Source organism: Struthio camelus, chromosome 3 (assembly GCF_040807025.1).
Source record: "Struthio camelus isolate bStrCam1 chromosome 3, bStrCam1.hap1, whole genome shotgun sequence".
NCBI lineage: Eukaryota > Metazoa > Chordata > Aves > Struthioniformes > Struthionidae > Struthio > Struthio camelus.
This window is the reverse complement of record NC_090944.1, coordinates 129,954,825-129,980,848: the sequence shown is the minus strand read 5'-3', so window position 1 is coordinate 129,980,848 and position 26,024 is coordinate 129,954,825. Positions and strand designations below refer to the sequence as shown.

The following is a 26,024-nucleotide window of genomic DNA, read 5'->3' as shown; positions in this document are numbered from 1 at the left end:
CGTGAGCCATGCAGATCGAGTGTGTGTGCAGTAATCAGACTAGGCCGGGAGCAGTCCAAGGCTGGAATTCAGTACTGAAGTGAAGTGAGGCCCTGACCTGAGGCAAGCAGGTGTCGTTATTGCACACCAGCTGAGAATTTGCTCCAAGGTTTTATATATACACTGTATTCAGGGGTCACAAAAGTTTCTAAGGAACCGAAATCATCACCTTCATAAATCTGCAAAGGGTGCTTACATGTTTAGCAAACCTAAGGAATGTTACTTCTGCCTCATGGCCGAGGCATATGGATAACATCTCTGCATCTTCTCTGAAGACATTATAAATTGGCAGAAAGAAAAATAATTCAGTAAAGCCTTCACCGCTGGGAAGGAGCAAATGGTGACAGCTCTGGAAGGAAAGGCTGCATTGAGGCGAGAGGGCAAGGAACCACAGCTTTCATAAACGTTTATCCGTATTGTGCATGGAGCTGGCTTTTTCCTCTTTTGAGAAAATGTAAACCCTAAAGTCTGTTGTGCCGGATTTCCAAAATTCTGGAACCTGCTGTTCTTCGCTGGGCTCTCCTGTAGCGCGAGCCGGGGAGACGTGAGCCCCTGAAGAGCCGCTGGGTGCGGGGAGCTGGCTGGAGCGCAGCATCCCCTCGCAGACTCCTCGCGCAGTGGCGTGGCCTCGCATTTACTCCGTGGGAAGCACTGTCGTGCCGACAGAATTACTAGCCAGCCATGGCTTTATGCTTTTCAGTGCCAGGAGATATAAATAAAAACGCCAAGGATATTGTGCCTTTTTCTATTGCAAGATATGTTCATAACGTAAACCAGTGTGTGGCTGGGTTTTTCTAGCTTTTCAAAATAGGATCCTCAACTAAACAGCGATGCAAAAAAGAGAAAATGCTTACATCTATTCCTGTTAACACTAGGAGGTTACATGCTTCATCACTGCATGGAGCCTAAATATACCGAAAGTATGAGGCAGACATTTATTTCTCTTTCTAAAAATGATTTAAAGAAGAAAAGACTGAAATTCTGGGGACTTTAACAGAAGTAAAATAGAGAAATACTTTGAATTTATGACAGGAGAAAAAAAAAAAGAAGGAAATTAAGACATTGAAATTTAGCATTCTGTAGCCTTTGTCGTAGGAGATGTCCATGTTTTGTGTGTGTTTGGGTTTTTTTCAGTTAAAGGAGGGAAAAATAGAAAGAGAGGGAGCGAGGGGACTCCAGAAATGCAAAGCGTTAATGCGTTGTAGTAATGTATACTGTAAAACATAAGGACTGTGCAGTACAGCTGAATGAAGGTTGCAGCTGGATATTAGGATCAAGCTGTCTTTGCTTGATCCTGCAGCCTCTAGCGCAGCGCAGGAATTGTGTACGTTTGTGGATAACCAACTTTAGCAAGTTGCTGGATCAGCAGTTTAACTGTACTTTTTATTCACTGATGGTCTGATCCAAAATCCTTAAATCCTTTCAGCCTTAGACTAAAGCCTGGCTTCATAAATCCTCCTACAATTGCTGCACTTTCAGCTGATCTTCCTGTCCGCTATTCCGTGCTGGTCATTGTTGAAACTGGCTTTGCGTTGGAAATGCAACAGTTTCCTACCTTAGCAGGAAAGACAAAAGAACGTGTTAGGAAAGTAGCGGTCTTCCAAGGCAAAGGCCCCATCCTAAATGATTTAGTATATTTAAATGTTATGCTTAAGTGGACTACAGACTAGCCTTTACACGGTGAGTGAGTGTAGTCTAAGGTTACAGCTTACTGTTTGCCTTGTCCGAAGGAGTGTCTGTCTCACACAAGTGCTTTATGCGAGCAAATGCTTTACACAGTTTGATTTATCTGATAACGTCTAAATGAAACAGTGCATGCTACTACTAAAAGGTCAGACCACTGTTTTGAATTAGCTACACAACTAACTCCAACAACTGAAATATTTTAGAGAAGTTATTAAATTCTCTCTAGAAGTTTATGTCCACTTATAAGATAGGCCTTTATACTCTCTGTATTTTGAAAGCCATAGCACCAAATGATGTTGTTTTAGGCAAATGACATATAGGGTAGTCTCATATTTGCAGAATATTCCTTTCCAGTTTGCTTACATTGTAACTTATTTGTTTTTCCTAAAGATGTGTTGGAAAGGATTCAATTGGATAAAATGTGCAAGTGCCATAATCTTATGTTCATGAAATATTTTTAATTCCCTTTTCAAAAAGCACTGGACTTTATAACCTTTCATAAATATTTTTGTCAAACCCTGGAGTGCATAGTTTGCTCAGTCAAATATTCCACTGGGGATCCTTGGGAAGTTGTGACTAAGTGGGGACCACAAAAAGTGGCCTGGAGTTTTCACAGTACTTTTTAGTCTTCCATGCACTCTTTTGCTCTGCAGCTTGCTTGACACGTCTATTTGCTTGACTTCCTGCAGCTAGAATGTGATTTTCAGACTTAGCTTTAACTGCTTGGGTGGTTTATATACACAGAGATGTGTTTTATTTTCCACTGCCTTAAAGGCTGTTTTATCCTTTAAGTTGGAAAGCCTCTTATCTAAATGAAACAGCCTTAAATTGTTGGATGTAGTTCATTAAATTCTTGAATAACTAGAAGTCTCTCTGGCACTTAGCAAGTAATATTAGGAAGAGAAGTGCTGATCCACTTTCTAAATGTAAGAAATTGAATTCTTTGTGAACTGGCATGATTTGAACAAGGCGCATTTAAAAATACTTACTAACTATTAAACTTCCTGTGCCAATTTTTACCTTTTCTAAATTACTGTAAATCCAGGTTAACATCTTTGAAATGAGGAAATTTATTATGGATATAATTTAACGCAGGATCCTTCCCGTTACATCTAATTTCACTGCATCACCTGATATTTGTACTGAGACAAAGGTTTTCAGAGTTTTCAAAATCATGCTAGGTTTTGGGGTAGCTAGTATCCATAGAGTCCATGCATGTTCAAGCAAGGTGCAATAAAAAAAACATTTATTTTATTTCTACCATGGGAAGCAATCAATGGGTATCAAGGATGCTGTAGTACTGTTAATGGAAAAATTGTTCACTGAGTATTGTCTGCTTTCCTAAAATAACAAGTTGGTTATTTTGGTTGGTTTTCCTCTGAACCGTAAGAAAAACTCATCGAACGGAGAAACTTGAAGGACCAAGCTGGCCGTTATTGCTAACACTATTTCTAAATATAATTGTCTTACTTAAGGCTCCATTTGTACAAATTTGTAGGCAGAGAGATGTATTTATGAGAGAATCTCTGTTGAGGTGAATATGTGAATAAGTCTTATGCACAGAGTTGCTCAGTGTGCCAAAGTGTCTTCATCTGGTCTTTTCTTCTTATGGACCTCGTGACAGATAGTCCGTTTTCTTTAGGGACCATTCCCATCACTTTCTTCTTGCATTGATTTTCCATCATCCTTATCTTAGTTTTCTTGCATTGTTTGCCTGCTCACAAATATGGAGTCCTCATCATTTCCGTTAAAACCGTTCTCCAAGTTGACGTGTTACATTCTTCTTAGAGTCTGTTCTCAAATGGATCCAGCCACACATTTGACATCCCCTTCATTGATTGCTTCTCAGTACCACAGAGTACAAAGTAACCCGCTTAAAATGATGTTCATAAATCCCTTGAAGAATTCCTTCTATCTGCAGCTGTTTGCCAAAAACATTAGTATTCAGATGTTCTTTTCCTAGCAATAACTGAACATGCTACCTGTATTTAACCGGGTAGTAAAATTAATTTGTCATACAGTTACTCAAATCCAGCTTCGGTACTTGTTCATTCTTTTCTCTCTCTCCTTGATACTCAAAGCCAAAGAACATATCTGTAGATCTTACTCATACTCCATTTATTGCACTTCTTTTTTCAGTAGTCACGTTGCCCAGTAAAATAGTACTCTGTTTGTGCTCTTTTTCATTTATGTATTTGTATTAAAAGTAAAAGGTATACTGAGAAGAGATCATCTCCTCTGGACCAAAGAGAAACTTTAAAAAATCTTACATGATTTCTCTGTTTTGATATATATTGCTTCATATCTCTCAACTTTACCATCTTTAGCAGTGGCCTCTGCTATTTGGATTGTTTTGCCATGCTGCTTTTTCAGGTGATCTTATCTTACAGCAGTAATTATGATTTCGGAGTCAAGGTAGCATTGAGCTAATGAGCGCTGCCTTGCCCTTGTGGTGCCCTGGCTCGCAGATCCCTGTTGAGCTGGAGTCAGCAGGAGTGGCAGGCGTGTAACACCCAACTCTGTTGAGATCTGCAGGAGATAAGCTCATCCGTGCCTGCTAATTTTGCATGAATCTTCAGATTTCAAGGGTCTGTAAATGTGTTTTTATTTCTCAATTATTATTACAGATATGTAGCAAAATTAAGGTGAAGGTGTTGTGACAAGTGACAGCGCATGAGAAGCTGTAGTTGGCAGTCGGTAGTAAAACAGATGTGCCGTTATGGGTCTGTTGTAGTTTCACCGCCTGAGTTGCAGGAGCTGATTGTTTGCTGTCGCCCAACGAGGAAAAAAAAGAATTATTTGAGCTTAACCAGGGAAAGTTTATGCTTTTATTCCTGCAAGTCTCAGTTTCATTCCCTATGATTTTACCGGAATTGGTTGAAATTCTTTGGAGGTTTCTTTGCTGTACTGCAAAGTGTTTCCTAGAATTAAATACTTAAAGCTGAAGGGAATAGTGGGTGTGTGCAACACTTAAAATCAGGTAAATTGAAACCTTTAGCAGTAAGCATCCTAAATGACTTGGTAATTGAAAAAGTTTTAGCAAATATTAGCACCTACGCTTCTGTCTCTCTCTGACAGTAGCAAAATGTCTCACAAACAGGTAAAATATAACAAAATAATGTTTACATGGCCAAACAGGGTATCTCATTCTTTCAGTTCTAATGAATGTAAATGAAATGTTGCAATCATAAAGAGCTCATTAGTCAATTATAGCTCTCTAAGTTATACAGGGTAGGTAGTGGGGGCGTTCAGTGTTACAGACATCTGGATAGACAAACTTCCATCAACTGACAAATGCATCAAAACGTAAGTGTTCGTACTCCAACCCTTATGAGCACTCCAAAAAGCATAATGGACATTCAAAATACCTTTCATTCAAATGATTCAAAACACTTTAGCTTTTACGAAGTATGTATACGTGAATAGCTGCATGTTCATCCGTCTCTGAAGAAAGCCTGTTAAAATAACTCAGCACAGCAGGGGAACTGTTCCTGCTCTTACGCGCTCTGCAATCTGCTTTAGAAATCATATGATTCGAAGACATACCGTAGTTCCAGCGGTCTAATATAGACCAAAGAGAACGAATTAAGAGGGGTAGTATGAAAATGAGAGACGTTTCTTTTCTCAGCTATTTCTTCATCTCTTTCTTTAAAATTATGCTAAAGAAAATCTCGAAGTACTTTGAGAAGGGAGATACAGTGAAAGGGAATATGCGTATTTAAAGGTCATTTTTAAAATAATGAACCATCTGCAGCTAATAGAAATTGTTAGTGAGAAAACGCCTAAAGAAAGATTGTGTATGGGTGTAGCTTTCTTCTAGATGTTTCGCCTCTTTTAAATTGCCTTTTAAATTGAGGTGTACGCTGTGAGATATAAAGTATTTTAATGTTAATCAGAACCACATCCAGAAGTAGAATGGCCTGAAAAAATCACATTTTGTCCAATTTTACTTAAATAGCTTGTACTAGCACTTATTTTTGGTTAGAACACGCAGCTTTGCTACCACTTTGAAACTTGAATACCATGAAATTAAGAAGAATCTGAGAAATATGGACATTAAAAAGGAGAACTAAACAAAAATGCAAGCTAAATATATGCTCAGTGTTCTGGCATGAGAGCACTAGGGAAGCTGGTTTTGGATCATTTGAACTATGAGAAAGGTCACAGCAAGAGAAATGAGGCGGCCCTATTTTAGTGTCTCGGCTTTTCCTTAGCACATCCCACTCATTCTCCTTGTAAATCCTTGCTTTCACAGAGAGTAGCATTAAAGTAAAAATCATTGTTTGGTCATATCCCTTCGTCTCCCCTAAAAGCCATTATTATTTTAGGTTGTAAGGAAGAATACCAGCTTGCCAAAGCTGGTTCTGAATCTCTAGCAGTAAGCACATTGTGTTGTCTCTGGCTAATTCTTGTAACAGAAGTAGGCACATGCCTGTACAAAAATCGTGGAATCCTAAAAAAGTGCCGGTTGGCAGCCTTGCTCTCCAGCGTATCCCCTGCTCCCCTGAGGCTGCAGTCACCCCGACCTTGCTAAGGATGCACGCCGGCCCTTTGACTGGCATGCTGTAGTAGTGAAAGTTCTTCAGGGGCATCCATAACTATTATCAAAATACTGCTTAATAGCGTTTTATAATAGCGTAGATACCCTGTGTCTTGCACTGCAAGTATTGTATCATGCCAAAATGAGATCACTGAATTCATCCCCCATTTTTAGAACTCATTGTTAGAATTGTATTTTGTTGGGATTGTATTTTGTTAGGAATTGAATTGTTAGGATTATATTTGGAAAAGCATTTATATTTGATAAAGCATATTGACACAGTCCTCTGCTTTTCAGAGTTAAACGTCATTGGTACAGGTATAAATTTGCTTACTTTTTATTTCTGTACAAAAGAAAAGTATATTTTATGCAGGCACATAGATAATTCATTATTCGCTCTTCCTTAAAAATTGTACATCATCATGGAAGAAGGTTAAGGCTTTGTTATTCTTTATGAACTGTTCCTGGTAAGCTTGATGTATTGATGTTCTTACTTCCAGCATAGAATTGGATTAAGATAATTTGAGAAAAGCAATTATTGCTCTAGAATACGGGTTTCACAGTGAGAGTTAATCAGGATTGACTGTTTGACTCCTAATTCAGTGTCCTTTCATCCCTGTTAATTTCCGTGGGAAGACAAGGCCATAGGTTTTAGTTGCATCTGAGCCATTCAGTATTGCTGCACGCATCAAGAAACATCTGTCCTAGAAGTCAGTGTGGAAGTCTCTGATCTCTTTCCACAGGGACTGATTCTTTGTCTAAAGCATTTCTGACTCCTCTTCTCTAATATTATTATTATTATTATTATTATTCTATTCCAGAAATACACCACTTTGTTAACTGAACAGATGGTCAACTTAAGGCCAGTTTAGATTATTTAGAGTCATTTTTTTAAGAAACATCCTTCGATTTTGAACACACTGACATATTCCGCACAAAAACGATATCTGAAACAAAGACTTGGATGTTTAGGTAAGGCATAGGCTGTGTTTCCGTGCACAGGTGGCTACAGTGATATTAGGCAAAATTTGGAATACATCTGGAAGCCATAAAAATGAAAAACATTTTCAAAGAAGAAGTGTTTGCAAATATTTTGGTTGCTTATTACTCTGATGCATTTCCGCAAAATGTATGAAGACACATTTTTAAAATCCCGTAGCACTGTTTTGTCTTTACTGGACTAAATCTATTTCTGATTGAAAGATAATGAATTTGGTGAAACTGACCTGATGATATGCATGAATGTATTTAAATATCAAATGTCTTGCGAGGTCTATGTTGTAATAGAAAAGAGAGTTTGGAGAGCACTGTTTTGACTGTCGTTCGTGTACTCGGAGTATATTCATTTCACGTGACTATCAGTAAAGAAAAGACAAAATCCTTTCAGCTAGTTCAGTAGGTGTAAGTTATTCGCATGTGCGGACATTCTCTTTAATTAGTGAAAGAGATTACTGAAAGATAAATTATTGATAGTTTTGGCTTGGGTTTCAGCAAAGAAAAGAATTAGGGAAGAAACATGCATTTCTGTGAAAGATGAGTGTCAATCCATTTGATTGGAAGTTCTTACTCCTCTACCTTTGCTATATGATGTATGATGGAAAGGCTGTGTGAGCCAGCTTTGAAATCTGTATCTTGTGTTGTTAGCGGTAATTTTAATTTAGTTTGCAAGAGCAATTTGTGTCTGAGGGTCAAGGTGTTGCACCACAGCAGTTCACAGCTTTTTAAGAGGCCATGCAGAAATGGCCCTTGGCCCTGAAAGATTCGATGAGGAGCGCTGGCACTCAGATCATCTCACCTCCAAAAGTTGGACGTCTCCAGTAAACAGTTGCCTCTAAACCCTGTGTACCCAATAGGAGGAGAGGGAGGACTGTCAGAGGGGTATTTTCTTCCACTCTGAGATAGATGGCGAACTGTTTCCAAGGGAGGTGCTTAGCGGTCTTGCTTGGCTATAAAGGCAGATGAAATGAGTAGAGGAGATGAGACACTTCCAAAGACTGAAAGCTAAGACGTAACTGTTATTTATCGTCGTTGACCCAGGAAGCCTCATAGACCAAAATTCTGCACTCTAGCTACGACAGATGGTAGCAAAGCATTTCGGTAGGGTATTAGAAGCTAATTCCTACCCTTAGGCGGCCTTCTGTATTGGGCCTCTTGCACTGCTAAGAACGTTTGGTTCACTTCATGAGCCAGTGGAGTCAGGGGCTGGGAAAGCCGTGTAAGTACTTAGTCATATACGTAAGTAGTCTGATTTTGAGAGAAACTTAGTACTTCTTATTTATACTGCTCCTACATTTAGCTATTTATTTGATACTTTAAGGTGTTTAGATTTATTATTTTGAAATTGGGTTAAATATACAAAATATACGTGCAAAGAAATACATACGTATGCATATTTATATACACATTTCTGTTAATAAACTTTTTCTGTTTATTACTGCAGATAAGACTTAGATCTACTTGCAGAAAATCTGTGGGAGTTCTGCCTTGGGCAGAGTCAGAAAGTAAGGCCCCATTTTAGCAAGGTTCTTAGTTTAATTTAAGCACAAACTCAAGCGCTGCCTGGAAAACTGTCTTTGCAAATGTAGCTATCTAATTAACCTTTTTCCCCACCCACCCACCACTTCCCAGGGATACATAAAGAGCTAGAAAAATATTTTTTGAATCTTTGCAAATCTTATTCTGATGAGCAAGGAACTGACATGAAAGTCTATTGCCAATTTTACTTCAAACTTCTGCAGTCTGGAAGTTGCCAAGACACAAATATAACAATTTGGGTTTATAAAAAACTTCAGAATCTAAGGAATCCTGAAGTACTGTTGGAGCCATGTCGTTTTAAAATGTGCTTACCTGATATAAAACTGCTGCAGCTGTATTATATACAGTATGAGCATATTTATAATGTATGTAAATATATATTTTTTTCCGTTTTGCACAACAAACTGGAAGACGTTCTGATTACTGAAGATGATAAAAACGCAGGAGTGGGAGGCCCACGTTTCCTTGCTCTACTTGTCACTGCAGGGATATCTTTTCATACTATACCTCCAGTAGGGACGTTAGCACAACGTTTTTGGCTGAAGCAATAATGAATGTTTTGCTTCAGCCATTGACTTAACTTGAGACAATTAATATTTTGTGCGGAAACAAAATTCGCAGTTCCTGTAGTTGCACTGATGCTGGCCCTGCTCAAGGTTTCTGGAGAGCAGAAGAGGTCCTTGAGCAGCTTTCTGTCCTGCAGAACCTGGGATGTATCCCTGTGGAAGGGTACAAATGGGCATATATTTTCTGTGGTTTTGCGTGTCCTACCATGGAGCACTTCTCTTCAGAACTTAGACTATATGTTAACTATTGAATCTTTAAAAAGGTGTACTTTCATGGTTTTGCATACTTTTCATAACTTTTCTCAGACAAGATGCCACTGAAGCAGATTTCATCTCAGCATTGAGTCTTTTCTAATTTTACTGCAGCTAAGCTTTTAAAAAAAGACTCTGCAAGCATCCTGTTCACAGCAAATGCGATCTCTGTTTATTGGCAAAGTACTATGAGGTATTTACATCTGTATTTAGTGGCACTGTCATTCACTTTTTTTTCCCTCTGTTAGTGAAAGTAATTATTGAGTTTTTATTGTTCTCTTACATGTCTTATATCTGAATTTTATATTAATTTTACTAAGTTCTGTATCATGGCTTATATGTTTCAAACCTTTCCTTTAGCTATTTCAAATCTGTGGAAATTTTAACATAATCATCTCTGGACATGAGATCAGGCTGTCTGTTATTTTAATCCAAAGCATTCCTGTAAATTAGGTACATATTATAATCCTATATAGTCGGGGGTCACACATGAAGTCTTTCAAAGAACTGAAAACAGAATTAGTGAGACAGATCTCCATGCTGTTTTATAAAGATAAGCCAGCCAGCTTTTAAAAAGGACACAAGGAACTGGGGTTCAGAGAAGCTATATTACTTACCAGTGGCAAGTACTACACATTTACCCAGCGGAAGAGCTGTATTGTCTTTTAAAGCTTAATATAATTAAACCACAATTAAACCATTCAGTTGTAAAATCAAAGTATTTTCAGCATTTCTTTTAGTAAAGACACAAGAATAAGGCACAAACCCTGATAAAATGAAGTTTGTTTTGGTTCAAAGAAATTCCTGTTCACGTTCTCAGCCAACACTGCTTTACTGAAAGAAACTTTTGCTTTTTTTAGACAGTATTTTAGAGTCAAGATGATGACACGCTGTTAGTGCCAGAACCAGACAGCATTTCGAAATCGTATGTCAGATGGACAGAAGTCATAAAAAGAGCTGATAAGCTCTGAGGTTTGTATGTGGTGGTTTTTGTTGGTGGGTTTTCTTTTACTAGCCACCTACTTTTTGGAGGCTCTGGGATCCCTTTCATAGCTATAACGTCAGTAGCACTTAGGTATTTAGTTGATACCTGAAAGAGAATGTTTCCCTGCATGGGATTTCCGTAGCCTGGCTAAATACGTGCACAAGCAGTGGATGTATGAGATTGCTCTTTCTCAAAGCAAAACTGTAGAGGGATCCAGCCTTTCTGTGCAGCTCAGTTTTCACTGTGTATATGCTACCGTATTCTCATGTAGCATTCACAAGAGTTAAAACAAAGTTAAAAGATTAGCTAGTAAGTTCTCCAAGTTCTGATAGATAAAAGCTAAATAGTCGCAGAATTGTCATGAAGCTTTTTGACTGGTCATTTAGAATCATGACTGTAATATTCCAAACAACGTCTGTCTAGTTAAGAATTTAAAAACATTTTGTGTGACAATGACAATAAAAATAGACTTCATTACAAATAAGGAACATGCTTCTTTTCAAAATCCATTGTAAGAGCCACAAAAAGCGGCTCTTATTGTCTTTGACAGGACAGTGGGAAAGTAAAATTCCATGCACTGAGGAGGAGAACATAGTAATTCTCCCTTGCACTGTATGATGTATGCCCCCCTCCACTAAATAAACACTGCAGAAATAGAAAATGTGGAGCAGTGAACAAACAGGTCTCTTCCGTGGCCATTACTTTTGTCCCAGAAGACTGCTACAACCTCATCTGCTTTAAAGCTTTGGAAACTGTCAGGCCTCATTGTGCTGCTCTAGCGTATTATGGCTCAGGGAGTGAAGGATTTCTCACAGCTTTTGGGAGGCGGAGAGGGAACAGGAGTGAGGAGGCGCAGGGCACTTCTACATATGGGTTTGCAGGTGGGTGGGGGGCGAACCTGTTCCTCCCCTTTGTTGCCGGCTAATACCAGCCAGTGAACACATGGTCGGGCTGCCTAAATTTGTATCCTTTTTCCCTTCTTCTTCCTCACGTTCATCTCTGTGCTCTTGAGACAGCCTGTGTTTGGGTTGAGAGGATCATAGGGCTTTCCTCTTGCAGGTCCCGAGCTGATCTTATGTTAGCTAGTAGTTGTTTGGGGCAGGGAGCGTACGACATTGTGCACGCACAGGACTGAATGTCGTATAGAAAATGTGGTCCATACTGTGAGTAGTCTATATGTGTAATGTAGTCTACGTGTAGTATAAATACTGGAGTCCTGATCTGTGTCTACCACGCCATTAATAGTGTCAGGACCGTTCTTGCAAGTGGGAAATAAAAGGATTGCATACACTACTCCTATTAATAGTCAATTTAGACGTTGTGATATGGACCAGGGCTTCATTTACCTTTGCGTCCATCAGCGGTAGTCCCTGTCCACACACAGGGACGCAAAGTAGATACATGAAAAAATGTGGAAAAAAGTTTCTGTAAATTATCCTTTATTTTTCTCTACTTTGTAATTTAATGTCTTCCAGCACTGAGGACATAGAAGAATTGAATGTAATTGCACAGCTGTGCTCTCAACCCAAAAGCTGTGGCTGAGGTTTTCAATAGTCAGCCAGCTTGGCCTTCACGTTGTCTGTAGCTATTAAACCCCGCGGGAAATCTTTAGCATCTGACAGATTCTGTTACTGTTTAATGTAGTTCTCAGATCAGAGACAGCTGCTCTCAAAAACGGAGTTGCCGCTTTGAGAAACGTTTGTGAGGAAGGTGTTGCATTACATTTAAGATGAAGCCTTGGCTGACCCGTTGCCCGTTGATGTGTTTAGACCAGTGCTTGAGATGCGCTAAACACAGAAACCTGCTTTTTGTTCTGTGGAGACAGGCGACGTTAGTAATCCTTTGGGTTTGGAGTGGGCGAGACGGAGCCGGACAGCACGCGCAGCCTGTCCGAGTGAAGCTGGGCTGCAGGCGGTTTCCACGCGGAGTGACTGGGACTTGCTACCGGTGTCAGCCCGGCGCCAGCGAGACAGCTTTCCCGGGAGGCGCTAGCCCAGCGCCCTGCAGCTCCCAGAGCCCAGCACTGCTTGGTCCCTGCCCGCGCCGACGGCTTTCCCTGTCTCAGCGGAGAATCAGTGTGAAACAGATCATAAATAAGTTCTAAAGGCTAAATCTATAAAACTACGTGGCAGCGTTTTATATGCACGTATGGCGATGTGTTAGGAAATAGCACAGATTTTCTTGGACAGATGGTGTATTGCAGGTCTTCAGAAAAAGGTTAAAGAAATGATGATGCTATTAAAAGATGTATCGCATTTACTGTAGTGTGCAGAGCACACCTTAATTGGAATTTAAGTATTAAGAGTTACGTTTTAATAACCCCAACCACAGCTGAAAGCAGAGGTTGCAGAGACTGTTATTCAAGTTGCTGAATAGCCTCTTTAAGTTTACACTATTTTATGATTTCCAGGAAGACAAAACAGACCAGGAGAAAGTTTTGGAAGTCTGATTAAAATCTATTTTTATCTACCTATCTGCAGGATCCTGGTTTCTAACAAGTAGTCTATATTTAGTGCTTGTTCATGAATGTTGTAGAAATTCTGTAATTTTTTATTATTTTTTCCATGTTTCTAGCTAATTTCTTCTTCTACTTCTTCTACTTTTTGTTTTGGATAGGTTTACGGTATGTTTGCTTTTGGTAGTTTTGTCATGCCAGTGGAACTAAATAGGCAAGGCCTTTTTTCCGAATGAGCAGAGAGTCATCTGCCCAACTCTTACCTCAATTTGACATGGTTAATCTGATTTTTAATAGGTTCTAAAACTGTTTATGCTGCCAATACCACCCCTTGTCATCTTCTCTGTGCTCGTCTACTTAGAGTTCACATCTCCCTCTGGGTATCTGTCAGTCTTTTAACCACAGAAGTGTTACATCAGAAACATTGGCTTTTCTGACCTGGTCTGTGGCTAAGTCTTCAGGCAGCTCTAGTCTTCAGGCAGCTGAAGTTCCTCCTAGACTTTAGTAGGAAGGCAGAAGCAAACTGACACCTAGACCTTTTGAATAAAAGAGGCAAAAGGATGCTTCTTTGTCAGAAAACATCTACGCGCGTGGGAAACAAGGTTCTAGCATGTTAAATCATGGTGCCACAAATGGACTTTTATGAGTTACACGGCCACCGTCAGTAGGGTGCCAGTTATTCAGCATCCCACAGAGATGTTCCCTAAAATGATAGAGCTTCAGTAGCTCAGGTGACACAAAAATGCATATAACCAATATTCAGTATGCGTTGCTCTCTGAGTGCCTCACAAAGGCCCCAGTCTAGCAAAGCACTTGCTCTGAAAACCGGTTTGTTTGCTTGTGAGCCCCTATCTAAAAGAATAAACGGCAGCAGACTTTGAGCCTCGTTCTTCAAAACAGGATTATCAAAATCAAAATAATCCAATTTACATAAAAGAAGCTAAATTGGGGCTTGCTGCTTGGTTGTTTTCCATGTATTTTCCTATCAGCACAGGATCTTCATCTCCACAGGAAAAGTTGCTGACATTTTGAAAAGGACTTTGATTCACAGAGCATTGATAGTCTTCAAGACTTTGATGACGGGTACTTTGCTGATCTCCTTTGCAGTTAAGTGTGGTAATAAGGGAGGAGAGCTGTTCATGAGGAATATGATGAGCTGACAGAGTGCTTTGGTACCTAAAGCTTGAGAGCTTCAAATCTAGAGGACCAAATAGTATGACATAGGCTATCAATTAAGGCGTAAGTTGTCAGTCACAAATGGAAGTGCTGCTGTCACCCTTAAAAGGCAAATACATCCATGGCAATGGCCAAAAAGGGCCAGCTTCCAGTTATTATCAAAATGTTGCCATTCACAGGATGCATATATATATATGGGGGGGGGGGTGCATAAATGAATGTAATAATTGCAGTTTTTAAAAAGCCACATCTGCAAGTCCATCTGCAATGTCCCGTAAAAGTCATTTGGGGTTTAGCTTTTTATAAGTGAAATATTTCAGTGAAGAATCGTGTTTGCATCCTCTAAAATGATGATTCTTCTATATTTTATTGAAATATGTTCAGCTGAAGCTGGACTGATATTTTAAATCTAGTGTGTGCATTGTATGTTGTCTTGAGATGCTTCAGGATATGTGGTGTATACCCCTTATTAGTAGCTGCGGCATGGCAACCAGATACTGTATTGCTATTAGGGATTGTATGCTTTGAACTTTGTAAGACTTAAGTCAAACAGAATGCAAGAATTCAACATTTTACTCCACATTTCACTCATCCAAACAAAAAAAACCAGTGAGGATAGTTTAATCTCTTGCCTTTAAAACTTGGAGAAAAATCCTGTGACCTGCAAGACTGGACCAAATTCATTCTCACATTGCTTGTCCAGCCGCTTCCTGTGCCCTTCTGAAAACCTTGCTCAGCCAGTCCCGAGAATCTCTTTTATTTATGTATTTGCTTTGAAGTAAAATGTCCCGTTTCATGTGTTTCCTTTTTATTGCATGATGCATAACTGATGCGTATCTTAGACTAGCTAGAGTATGATCCATCTTATAGCTGATTATAGCTACGAAGGGAAACGATTATCTCATTTCTTTTTCTGTTGCTGGTATAATTGCAGATCGTCTCTGCAAACTGTGACCAATATGTACAGCCCAGGAGAGGAAGAAAGCAATGAGGAATGGTGAAAGAGAATTAAAACAGATAGACAATCCTGTTTAGTTTTAGAAAAGAAGGAATGACAGACTTTTCCCAGCCAGCCATTTCAGTAGAAGAGTTTTTCGGTCTGATCAGGGTTTGAAAAGGTGGAGAGTAAAAAGTAGATGAATTATCATCTCCCAGGGAAATTAAAAAATGCCTTATAACATTCATCCAGTAAATAAAAGAGGATGCTACCAGTCTAGTAATACACCATCACTAACTGAGTATCTTCAGTATATTTCTCTAGCTTTATTCCCAGGTGCAAACCAACATAATTTTTGAGTCTTTCTTCTTCCAATCCCCCTGTCAGGAGCACAGTTCCTGTTTTTATCTCCCTCTTCTGGTCTCGTCTTATGTGAAAGCATTAACTTGTTTATCCATGAAATCTTCTTTGACTCAGAATGCAATCGTAGTCCTGCTGCACAGAGCCCGCAAACAGCACTATTCTGTCTGTTTTCCGGCAACACTTACCATCTTAGCCAGTTTTCAGTGAGGCTCAGCACTTTATGATAGACAGCCTTGCAATTTCTTTCCAGTTCCTATGCCGTACTTCAAAACCTTCTTCTGCACGTGGGGAAGGGTTTGGCGAACATGTGCGTAACTCCATGGTCTACAAACAGACCTGACACCGATCAGAAGATGGCCTTTAGACTGGGGTCTTGTGGGTGTACAGTTTCCTCTGAGGTCCAGGCTAAATGACCATTTTTATCCTTTTAAGGTTATCATGCTCTTACAGCAAACTGAATTAGTATTGGGACAGTCAGGATTTTGATTGTTATTCAAAAGTTATTAAGAAATACCGTTAATACTGACTATATAGGCAGACAGTGAGGAAAAAGGTTCATATGAGAATGAAATGTAGACTGCAGTATATGTTTCTGACAGTTTCAAAATTATTTGATCCCTACACAGAATCTACTACATCTTCCCATTAGTAGAGAAATTGAATGTAATCCTGTAATGATCCCATTCCCTGGGCTTTTCCCAGTGTTTATGCCAGAATGAAAAATCCTGCCTTATAAGAAACCTGAACTTTCAAATTATACTAGCTCTATGCAGAGAGTTGAATTCAGTCGTACAGGACTTATTCTTTTCCTCTATGTTTGCCTTTATATACTGTATCTTGAGGCTGAGGGCCAAGCAATTTTCCTAGTTTGAAAAACACATAGTGCATTTCTTGGAAGTTCTGCAGCACAATTTCTTAGAAAGCAGTAGGGCTGCAAAATAACCTGAAATTGTTTCTCACGTGCTTATGCTACCAATGAAGTTGAAGTTCTGGCTATAATTAACAAAAACCAATATTATTGAATATATCTTTCCTTCACAAAAATGTTTTGTAGCAATTTTTATAATGAACATAAACATGGAAAAAAGATCGAAAACTAAATGTAAGTGGAATGTATCTTGCAATTTAAGTAATATATGTCCTTTTGGACGTGCAGGAGAAAGAGGAAAGCATCACCAAAATTACATTATCTATTTCATGGCATAATGTTTAAGGCTGTTAATTCCAGGCAGTCTTGTGAATTCTTTAGGAAAAAAAAAATAAATTCTTCTCATTTTGAGCTTTACCTGAAATCCATTAAAATCATAGCGAATCTTTCTACAGGGACCAGTAGCCTTTGGCTAGACTTTTTAATTTTGACTAGTAAAATAGGTTGTGTGTGCTTAAATTAAGAGACTAAATACCTGAGAATTGGAAGGTACAGCCAACAAGTGGACAACTTTTCGTCTTTACTGCGCCTTTGGAGAGGTCGGAGGCTTTGAAGGGTTCTGGGTAGTGATTTTTTTTTTTACTTTGAGTTAATAACTTTGAATATATTAATGAAAAAATAACCAGATCAGAACCTACAGTGATCATGTTTAAAATGTTCAAAATAACACAGGTTTTCAAAATTTAAGTATTTGAAAAAAAAAAAACAACCCACTGTTTTTAAATATAAGTACTTACAAAAGATGTTAACTCTTTTTCAATATATTTACTTGCAGGATCCAAAACTGCGTGAACTGTTGGATGCTGGGAACCTAGGAGGTCGACTGGAAAATCGAATGATAACTGTTGTCTATGGTCCAGACCTGGTCAATATATCGTATTTGAACCTAGTAGCATTTCAAGAGGATATAGCAAAGGTAATACACATTCATCTGTGTCATATAGAATTAATATTTCTAAAGTATTGCTTTGGAAGATGGATAAATAAGAGAGAGAAGTGGAGATTACTAAACTGTTTTTTTCAAATGAGATGAACCTACATTCTATAATAGAGTTGTGCTGCTCAGTATCAAAGGGAGATATAGGCGGTCGTTATTTTCTGGGAGTATTTTCAGCAAATTCCGTCACTGATGTATGTATTCATCTTCAGAACGTTACTTGTTACTGTCTCCGTAAAGCCCAAACGAGCATTGTGAAAATAATCATATATGTGCAGATCAGCTCAGATATAAGAAATACATTGTGACTCTCCAGCAATGATTGATATTTTTCAGTAGTTATCACCCTGTAATGCTTGTTCTAAGCGTATGCTAATTATGGGTCATCCATGATACCAAAGTGTGTAAACTGTTGACTTTTTAAGGTTGACCTGTGTCAGAGTAGTGGGAGTTTGTTTATCTGCAGATCTGTTTTGTATATTCAAGTATGACAGCAAGCAGACACCTAATTTAACTTAGGCTCATGATATTTTCTAGTCATGTTCAAAGGTCAATTTTAAGTGTTCATTTTGCCTACTGATAGTCCTTGAAAAGAGTTGTGAAGTAGGTGTCCTTGCCTTATGAAAGCATTTTTTCCAGGCAGTTGCACAGTACCTGCCACTTCTGTCCAACAAAACACCTGAAATACAGCTGTGTGAGATAAGGAAGCTACAATAGATTTTAACACCTGTTTGTTTTGCTGCTACCTGGCACCTTCTATATGCCACAACTGCGTTTAATGAAATGGGAAGTCTTTGATTTAGCTATCCCAAATTGTCATTTAAAAGCTACTCCTCTTTTGCACTTCCATTCATATAGATAATGGTAGCCTCCAGACAACCTTGCACAGAGTACGCTTTCATACAGTTTGCGTGCCTGAGTCCACTAGATTGGCTCAAAAAGATAGTTTCTCCATAGAATCCTATTATTTAACTACAGTAAGGACTTCTTCAGTATTCTTGTTGCCCCCACACGTTTTGGTGAAAGGATGTCTTTGATACAGTGCCTCACAGGCAACTGAGAATGTCAGACCAGGTGAGATAGGTCACAGGAGGAAAGCCTTCACCTGGGAGGGTATACTTTTCCTTGCTAGGTTTCCATCTGTGCTAATGTTCATTAGCTAATTGGTCAGTTCGATGAAAATACAATTTCCTGTGTTTCTGTGACAGGAAAGAGTAGAGACAAATGAATTCATAATGATCCAGGGACTGATGTGTGGGAAGCGCTGTCCTTAGGCTTTAAAATGCAGAGCTATATTCTACTGGGGTGGGTAAGAAACCTAACGCTGCGTAAGTGAAAGCACTTGAGGCAATTCTTCAGGAAAAAACTGAGTATATGCAGGAAAATGAAAAAGTATATTAAAACTTCAACAGCGAAATTTGTTAACCCTTACCAAGGAAGGTCACATAAATCAGAAGTGTATTTCCTTCTCCTTTTTGCTTTCCTGTCTAGCAAGCAATCAGTGAAAAATAATTTATTTGTCAAGCTAAATCAGTTCTGAAATACCTATCTTAGGGCCGTTTTCTGTTTGGTTATGGAACCTTAAAATGCAGTAAACAAAAACTGTTTTAGAGAAGTTTTACTGCTGTAAATCCTGAGCAACTCCTGTGGGCTGAACAATTAAGAATCTGAGTCTTTTTTGTTACTGTAAGTGCGGTGGACCAAATAAATACATATTTTATCAATTAGGCAAGGTAGCCTAAGGGTGTTACTTTCAGAAGCATCCAGATAGTTTTGCTTGCTTTCAAATCATTCTAAATATCCTGATTGTTTCAATGAGAGCGGGATGTAATCACTTTTGACTGCATCTAAATATTCTTCTTTGTTCAACAAGCTGTCCAACTTTATATGAGCCAGACCATAGAATGTGATCCATATAGTCTCCGGTCTCTGTGTAATGACTCAGATCAGCACTTCAGGGAGTTCGAGGAGGAGTGCAAAAACAAGAAGTTTCTAACGTCACACATGAAAATTGTGACCCTAACTCTCACTGACGTTCTAGGGAAAGCAGGTGCCAATGAAAACTTCCCCCACCTTTCCCTTTTCAGTGTATGAATATTTTTCTGATTAACCCTTCCTTTGTGATACCTTGTTTTTCAAGCAGTGTGACATGAATCAGTCAGCCCTCACTTAGAGAAGAAAGCCAAAGTAAATAGAAAAAGCCTTAGTAAGGCCGTTGAAGTAATTAAATCATGGGGTTTTCTTGCTTCACAGGTTGGTGAACCCGTTCTCCCCCTCCACTTTAGGACCTAGTGTTCCACTTTTCTGTTAAATGAACTTTGAAAACTTCTACCGATCATTCCACTACAAATTGTGTTCAGCACATCCATTGTCTGAGTTGTGGGACAGTTATGAAAATGTGAGCCTTGGGCTATTGAACTTGCTTTAAGTGAACTGAGAAAAGAGCTAGAAATTACAATGAAGTCACAATGTACCGTTTTGTTCACAGTCCTCAAAGGGAAGACGGCTAAATTTTAGAATATGTTAGTAATAAGCTGAAGAACACTGACCGGCTGGTTTGTACAAGGAACGCAGTGTGACATTTGTTAGGTCTAAACGATAGGCTGGTAGACACACCTTGATGAAGACGACAAATAGCATCGATACAGTGCTTGCCTTTTTTCAGACAGGTGTGTCTGTGTCTGTCTTGGGACAGGATTTATGAGCATCTAGAAAGACACAGAAGCCGGGACTAAGCAAGAATTTCTTTCTCAAACCCTGTTCGGAGCAGATGTTCTTTTTCCTCTGTCTCTGTTCACAGCAGTACAAAGTCCAACCTGTGAATCTCTGTGTCTTCTCTACCATGTTCTATTCTCTTGCCAAATCCAGTCACTTCTGAAGTGAACTCGTCTTTCCCATCTCTTTCCTGTCGTTCTCGTTTCAGTTGCTCGCACCAGCTTTATCCTCACTGCCGTAGTCTGTCTTAGCCATATAGTGCTTGATCGAGAGCTTAGGGAATTTTGTTTGAAGAAGTTTGATGAGCTTCAGATCAGATGTAAATCTAAGAGCTGATGAATTCCTCCATAAGAAAAATGATGCAGTCAAAGATGATTCACAAGTTGTGCTATAATGTGTAGACAGCTTCATTTTTTCAGCTTCTTAGGCGTATTTAAAAGCTTACTCAGTATAATAAAATGTTCAAATACACAGTGTAAGTTCATGTCCATTGGGTTGTATTGTTTTTTTTTTTAAATAAAACGTATATGGCTGCCAAAGCATATGATTTCACTAACTTGCTTTGTTAACCTCCCACCAAAAACAAACAAGGAACATTGCCTTCACACGTAGTCAGTTCTGATTTGAAGGAAGGATTTTCAAGAATGTGTGCTGTCTTTTCGTATGGAAAAAGCCTCATCTCTTCTATTGAGATAAATGTCTTAAGGTATGTATTCTGAGGCAGGCAGTACAGGAGAGAAATGAGTTCGAGCAACAGATTTCAAAACATGCTGCTGCTTATATACTACTTATCTGCCAAAGCACAAATGAGCTGCCTAATTTGTTGGTAAAGTTCCTAGGAGTAAAAATGAATTAGTGTAACAGTCAAAAGGAGAGTGGTTCGTGCAGGTCTGTCATGATTGATGTGACTTGCTTGGAATTAGAATTTGTTAGAAGGCTGCGTACTTCCTCTACCAAAAGGGATCAGAGGCTTCCAGTCTGCAAACAGAGTTTGCTGGCTGTAATACAAACCTATTTCAAAATACCCAGATTTATATTTTCCTTTTGTATTGCATCTGCACAGGAGTCTGCTGTTGCACAGTGATTCAGAGTCTGTTATAATCTTTCCACAGTCGGCTGTTTTCTTTCTACACGTAACAGCTTTCATCCCTGTGGAGCACTCTCACCAAGCTCTGCGCTGTGGAACCGGTGCTGCTGGTAAAGGGATCCTGCACGGTGCATTATATTACACGCCGAGTTAGAATATGAGTTTTACTATACGCTGTGCAGCAAAACCAAGGAAACGGAACCGTTTGTTAGCTAAACGAACGAGTCACGTCTTGGCTCACAGATCTATCCAAAGTCCATCGAAGTCAGTAAAAAGCATCTCATTTATTTCTTTGGATCTGTGTTCAGTGCTGTTGTTTCACCTCCTGCTGAGGGTTCAGACCAGTGACTGGAAAGATGACGTGATCCTTGGCGTATTTTCTGATCTTGGTTTTTTGGCTGCAGCTTTGTGGTGACTGGAGTGAAGACCCTAAAATATGAGCGGAAATGAGCAAGTGTTGCTTCTATGTTGTTCACTCGGCTTCTGTGTAGTTAGAAATGGCTCAGTCTGCAGGTAGCCTTTAGAATATTTGGCAAGAGAGATGCTACTGCTTGAAGAGCCAGGAAGAGCTAGCAAAGGAACATGGCAAGACTGTTTATATACATAATGCTTGTGACAGGCACATTATAATTGTATATTCTCCTTATATTCCTGTGAACAAGCACTTGGAAGGACGACTTGGGGTGTGGGATATTATTGAAGTGCCGTAGTTCTGTTTTCCATAAAATGCGTTCGTTGTAAGCCCAGCAGCATCAGTGAGATCAAAACAAAGCCTATCAAGTTTTGTTAAAAGCCAACAAATTTCAATTTCTAAATAATATTTTATGCTGCCATTAATCTTTGCAGCTGTTAATGTCACAGGGAGAGGTTTTAACTGCTGTTATTAGTGCCTAAACAAAGCAGTGTTTACAAGATGTGCCTATTTTGAGACTGGAAAAATGAGTTACCAAGAAGAAAGTAGATTCTGCACTTAATATACTTTCTGTTCCAAGAGTTACAGAGAAGCAGTCCTGTTGCTAAAAGATCCTGCTCTTTTCTCCTGTTCTTTCTCACACCCCTGTTTTTTTAAAAATTAGAACTAGCAAGAAAAAACAAGTTAAAAAAATGGAAGCAGTCGGGGAGGTGGAGGGGAAGAGTACCTCAGCAGCAATCGTTTAACTCCAGGACAACAAATCTGTTTCTTAGGGAGGAAGGCTTGTCCACCAGGAGTATCAGTCACAAGAAGATGTGCTCATCTCAGCTGCTTAGGTGCGAGCTCTTAAATTGTGTGGACTTAGCAATCTTGAAGTGGATCGGAGGTCCCTGGAAAAATAGGCATGTAAGGAGCCTTTTCTCATTGTGAGAGGCTGTGTGAGACCAGTTGCAGGAACGGGCTGCTAACTTCAGGGAGCAAATCTTAGCACCTTAAAAAAATATATTTACAATTACATCTTTTTAACCTGTCCTGACTCGATCACCTAGTCATGCTGAAACTTAAGGCTTTTTAGATAAAACAAACCTGTAAGCACCAAAGTAACGTAGCAATATTAGTTTCATTGGAAGTCAGTGATGTTTTTCACATCGTTATCAGTTTTTGTCAAAATGAAACTTCCTTTTTTCCTCAGAAAAAGAGAACCGAGAACAGTGATTACCTCCGAAACAGTATGCATCTGTGAGAGGGTGCAGTCATGGGAGTTTTGAATTGGAACTGATACGAAGGAAAACTCAATGTTTAGTTTCAAAGAAAATTCAGAAAACTTCATTAAGTCAAAAATAAAATCACACTGCGTGCAAAGGCATTAAATATTTTTCTTTGTTTCTTTGAGAGGATTAAAACAAAGTGAATCCAAAGCCACATTTGTAATTAAAACAAATGTCAATTAAAGATTGTCAATAAACAACCAAATTAGCAAAGAAAAATGTGCTGAAGTTGTCGAAAAGAGCAGGAAGAGACCTGCGAGACAAGCTATGAGAGTCTGTACTTAGATTATAACCGTGTATCAGAGTCTCGCTGTGAACCTGAGAAAGGCCTGGGAGCCAGTGAAAGACCTTCAGCAAAGACACCGACATCGGAATGAGAAAATAAAAGGAGAAAAAAAGAGAGACAAACGTGCAAGTGGAGAAGGGAGGCGTTCTGTGAGCAGCCAGCTGCAGAGGAGAATTCTTCCCTAAGTCGGAGTGGCAAGAGGGCAGAATAATTTAGTGAGCGGTAGGACCACAGGGTAGTGTAAAAGGAAGGACATGTGATGGGGGGAAGCGGAGGAGTGTGGGGACTGAAGAGTCTGTGGTGGAAACATGAGGATAAATGAGTTGCAGACATCCCCACGGGGAAATGAGGCATCAAAACTTGCTCCCAGCCTCTGTGTCTGAGAAAACAGAGAGTTCGTTGTAGATCTGACACTGGCAATGAAGAAAGGGAAGAAGACACTTCACATACTGTGATGGTTTCAAAAGGCATGAATCCTTTCAGCATAAGAAACTGTGACTGAATATATATTAGCTCCTTAAATGGGGACGGGTGATGTTGCAGTGACCAGAAATCTAAACACGTGTTGTGAGGGTTTGATTATATAAAACAACAATGTTCTGTTTATCAGTATCTACAAATTGCAGTTAAAGTTTCACAGTACAGGAGAGTAATAGAAAGGTGTTCCTGTATTTCTCTGCTGCTGGTGTGGTTCTTCAGGCATGTTTCTCGTGCTGGCTGATAAGATCTCAGAATAGGATCTGTACTTACAGTTCTTAATTCAGTGTACACCATAAAAGCTTAGGTTGATATTTGTCGCCTGAATTACTTTACAACCTATAGAGAGAGTGATGTAGAGGCTATCGTAACAAACTCTTACAAAGGGAGCCGTTCTAGCAAGGTATTTATTATGGTATGGTATGTGTCCGACAGCGTCAGGTCTGTCTAACTTCGGAGGGGACCTAAATCCATTTCCGCTTCATTTTACAAGAATAGTAGTATAGAAGCTCCTTTTTTAATCCTTTTGTGCATCAGCCAGAATAGTATCCAACACACAAGAAAATGTATTTTTCTATGATGTTTATGGCACAACTCCCAGGAACTGGAATGTGCTTTGCATCAGACATTTATCTATTTGATCTTTTTTTTCCAATACACCAGGATAAGATATCTTTCAATAAATATTTTTAATTATCTTCACTTTTTGCAGAATGAAAAAGTCAGGTCCGATAGACCAGGAAGGAAGCTATAATTGGAAAAATCAAGTTCAGGCTTTAATTAGGCGCTTTCTCCTAACAATATAATCATTGAAAGTATTTTCCATTATGTAAGTGAACATCTAAACTAAGCCCCATTTAATCAAATTTTATCTCTGTAGGAATGGTCAGATGAAGTGTTCAGTTTGGCAACAAATTTGTTGGCACAGAATATGTCAAGGGATGCATTTCTGGAAAAAGCGTAAGTAGCCGTAGTGTTTATTGCTATGGGTGTTACTCTTCTGTCTGCGTCATTTTCCTTCTCTCTTGTTAGTCATATTGTCATCTATTGTTTATGCTTTGATCAGTTGTTACTTTTGTAAACATAGGTTATCCTTGTGTTAAAAAGCCTGTTATCTAAATATCTTTTAAAAGAAAAGTCTTGATAAGGTTCCTAGCACATACTAATAAGTCACAGCTAAAATACAGCTTTTTATGCCATCTTTCCGTAGCATACAGAAAGTGTAGCTTCAGCCGTAGTCTGAAGCTTGCCATGTAAATGCAAAGAATTCCAAACTGGCCTACTTCTAGTTTATTTTCCTTTGTTCTGTTACTGATCAAAAAATGAGAAATACTGGAATTCCATTTTCCTTAGTCTAATACCTCTGGTTTTAGCGTGCTTTAGAGAGAAGTTGTAAATCTGTTCATCTAGATTCGTTTGCATAGAGCATAGATTCGGAGTTATTTTCAGCAAAGTACAGAAACTGTTTGTGATAAATTTGGGGGTGTGAAAACAGCAGGCACCTCAGAAATGAAAGAGAACTAAATCTAAGATTAGCGAGTATCTAAGGGATGGTAAATGCACAGGCTGAGATGGTTTTGCTTAAGTGGTGTGGAGAGCAGCATGGCAAAGCTGATAACTAGCTGAGGTATTTGATAGCCTTATGCTGTCAAAAGACAAGATACACTGTCCCTGGCTTCCAGATGGGGTAGTTATATTCAGCTTTTTATTACCCCCTGAACAGCTTATAGTTTCTGCTCATAGACAGAAAATCAATCCGACTACATCCTAGGTGGGGCTTAGGTTGCCTGAAACTTGCCTCCATCCAAGAACCAAGTTAGCCCACCCCTTTTGTGGACTTCAAGATTGTGCATGCCTGATTTCATTAGCTGCATGCACATTTAGTCTGAAGGTTCCCTGACTGCTTAACTTCAGTCCCATGCAGTTAGGCAGAAGGGCCTGTTTGGGGCAGGGGGTGTTTCCTTCACATAATTTTCATTGTGATCTGGGTGAAGTCAACACAAATTCTTGAAGAAACTTTGAAAGTTGGATGTAGCAGGAACCATCATCTGATAATGCTATGCTGGGAAAGCAACGATGAATTAAGCGAACCAAATCCCAGTGGATGGAAGCATTTAGCATTTCCTTTCGATTCCGTATGCTGACAATGGAGAAAGCCCTGTGCTAACTTGAGCAGCTCCAGTTACTTTCCAGAGGGTCTTCTAGGTTCCTTTATGGGTCAGTGGGGAAATGAGTGTGTCTGAATTAGGTAAACCAGATCTCTGCCTTTAGCTCTTTGTTGGGGTCTGTGTCGCTCCACTGACTTTGGAAGGACTAGATTGCCCTCTCCCCTTTCCCCGTTAGGACTATGCACCTAAAATACCAGCTAGGCAGTGCTTAC

General features: G+C 39.2%; 1 protein-coding gene across 2 annotated transcripts in view; it reads left to right on the top strand.

Annotated features, from left to right (window-relative positions):
• Window positions 1–26,024, top strand: part of PLCB1 (phospholipase C beta 1) — a 448,697-nt gene that overhangs the window by 252,409 nt on the left and 170,264 nt on the right. For both annotated transcript variants that reach the window (XM_068940306.1, XM_068940307.1), the window contains exons 4-5: window positions 17,238–17,378; window positions 24,525–24,604. In XM_068940306.1, the coding sequence (XP_068796407.1) occupies window positions 17,238–17,378; window positions 24,525–24,604 (221 nt within the window). The remainder of the gene's footprint in view (window positions 1–17,237; window positions 17,379–24,524; window positions 24,605–26,024) is intronic.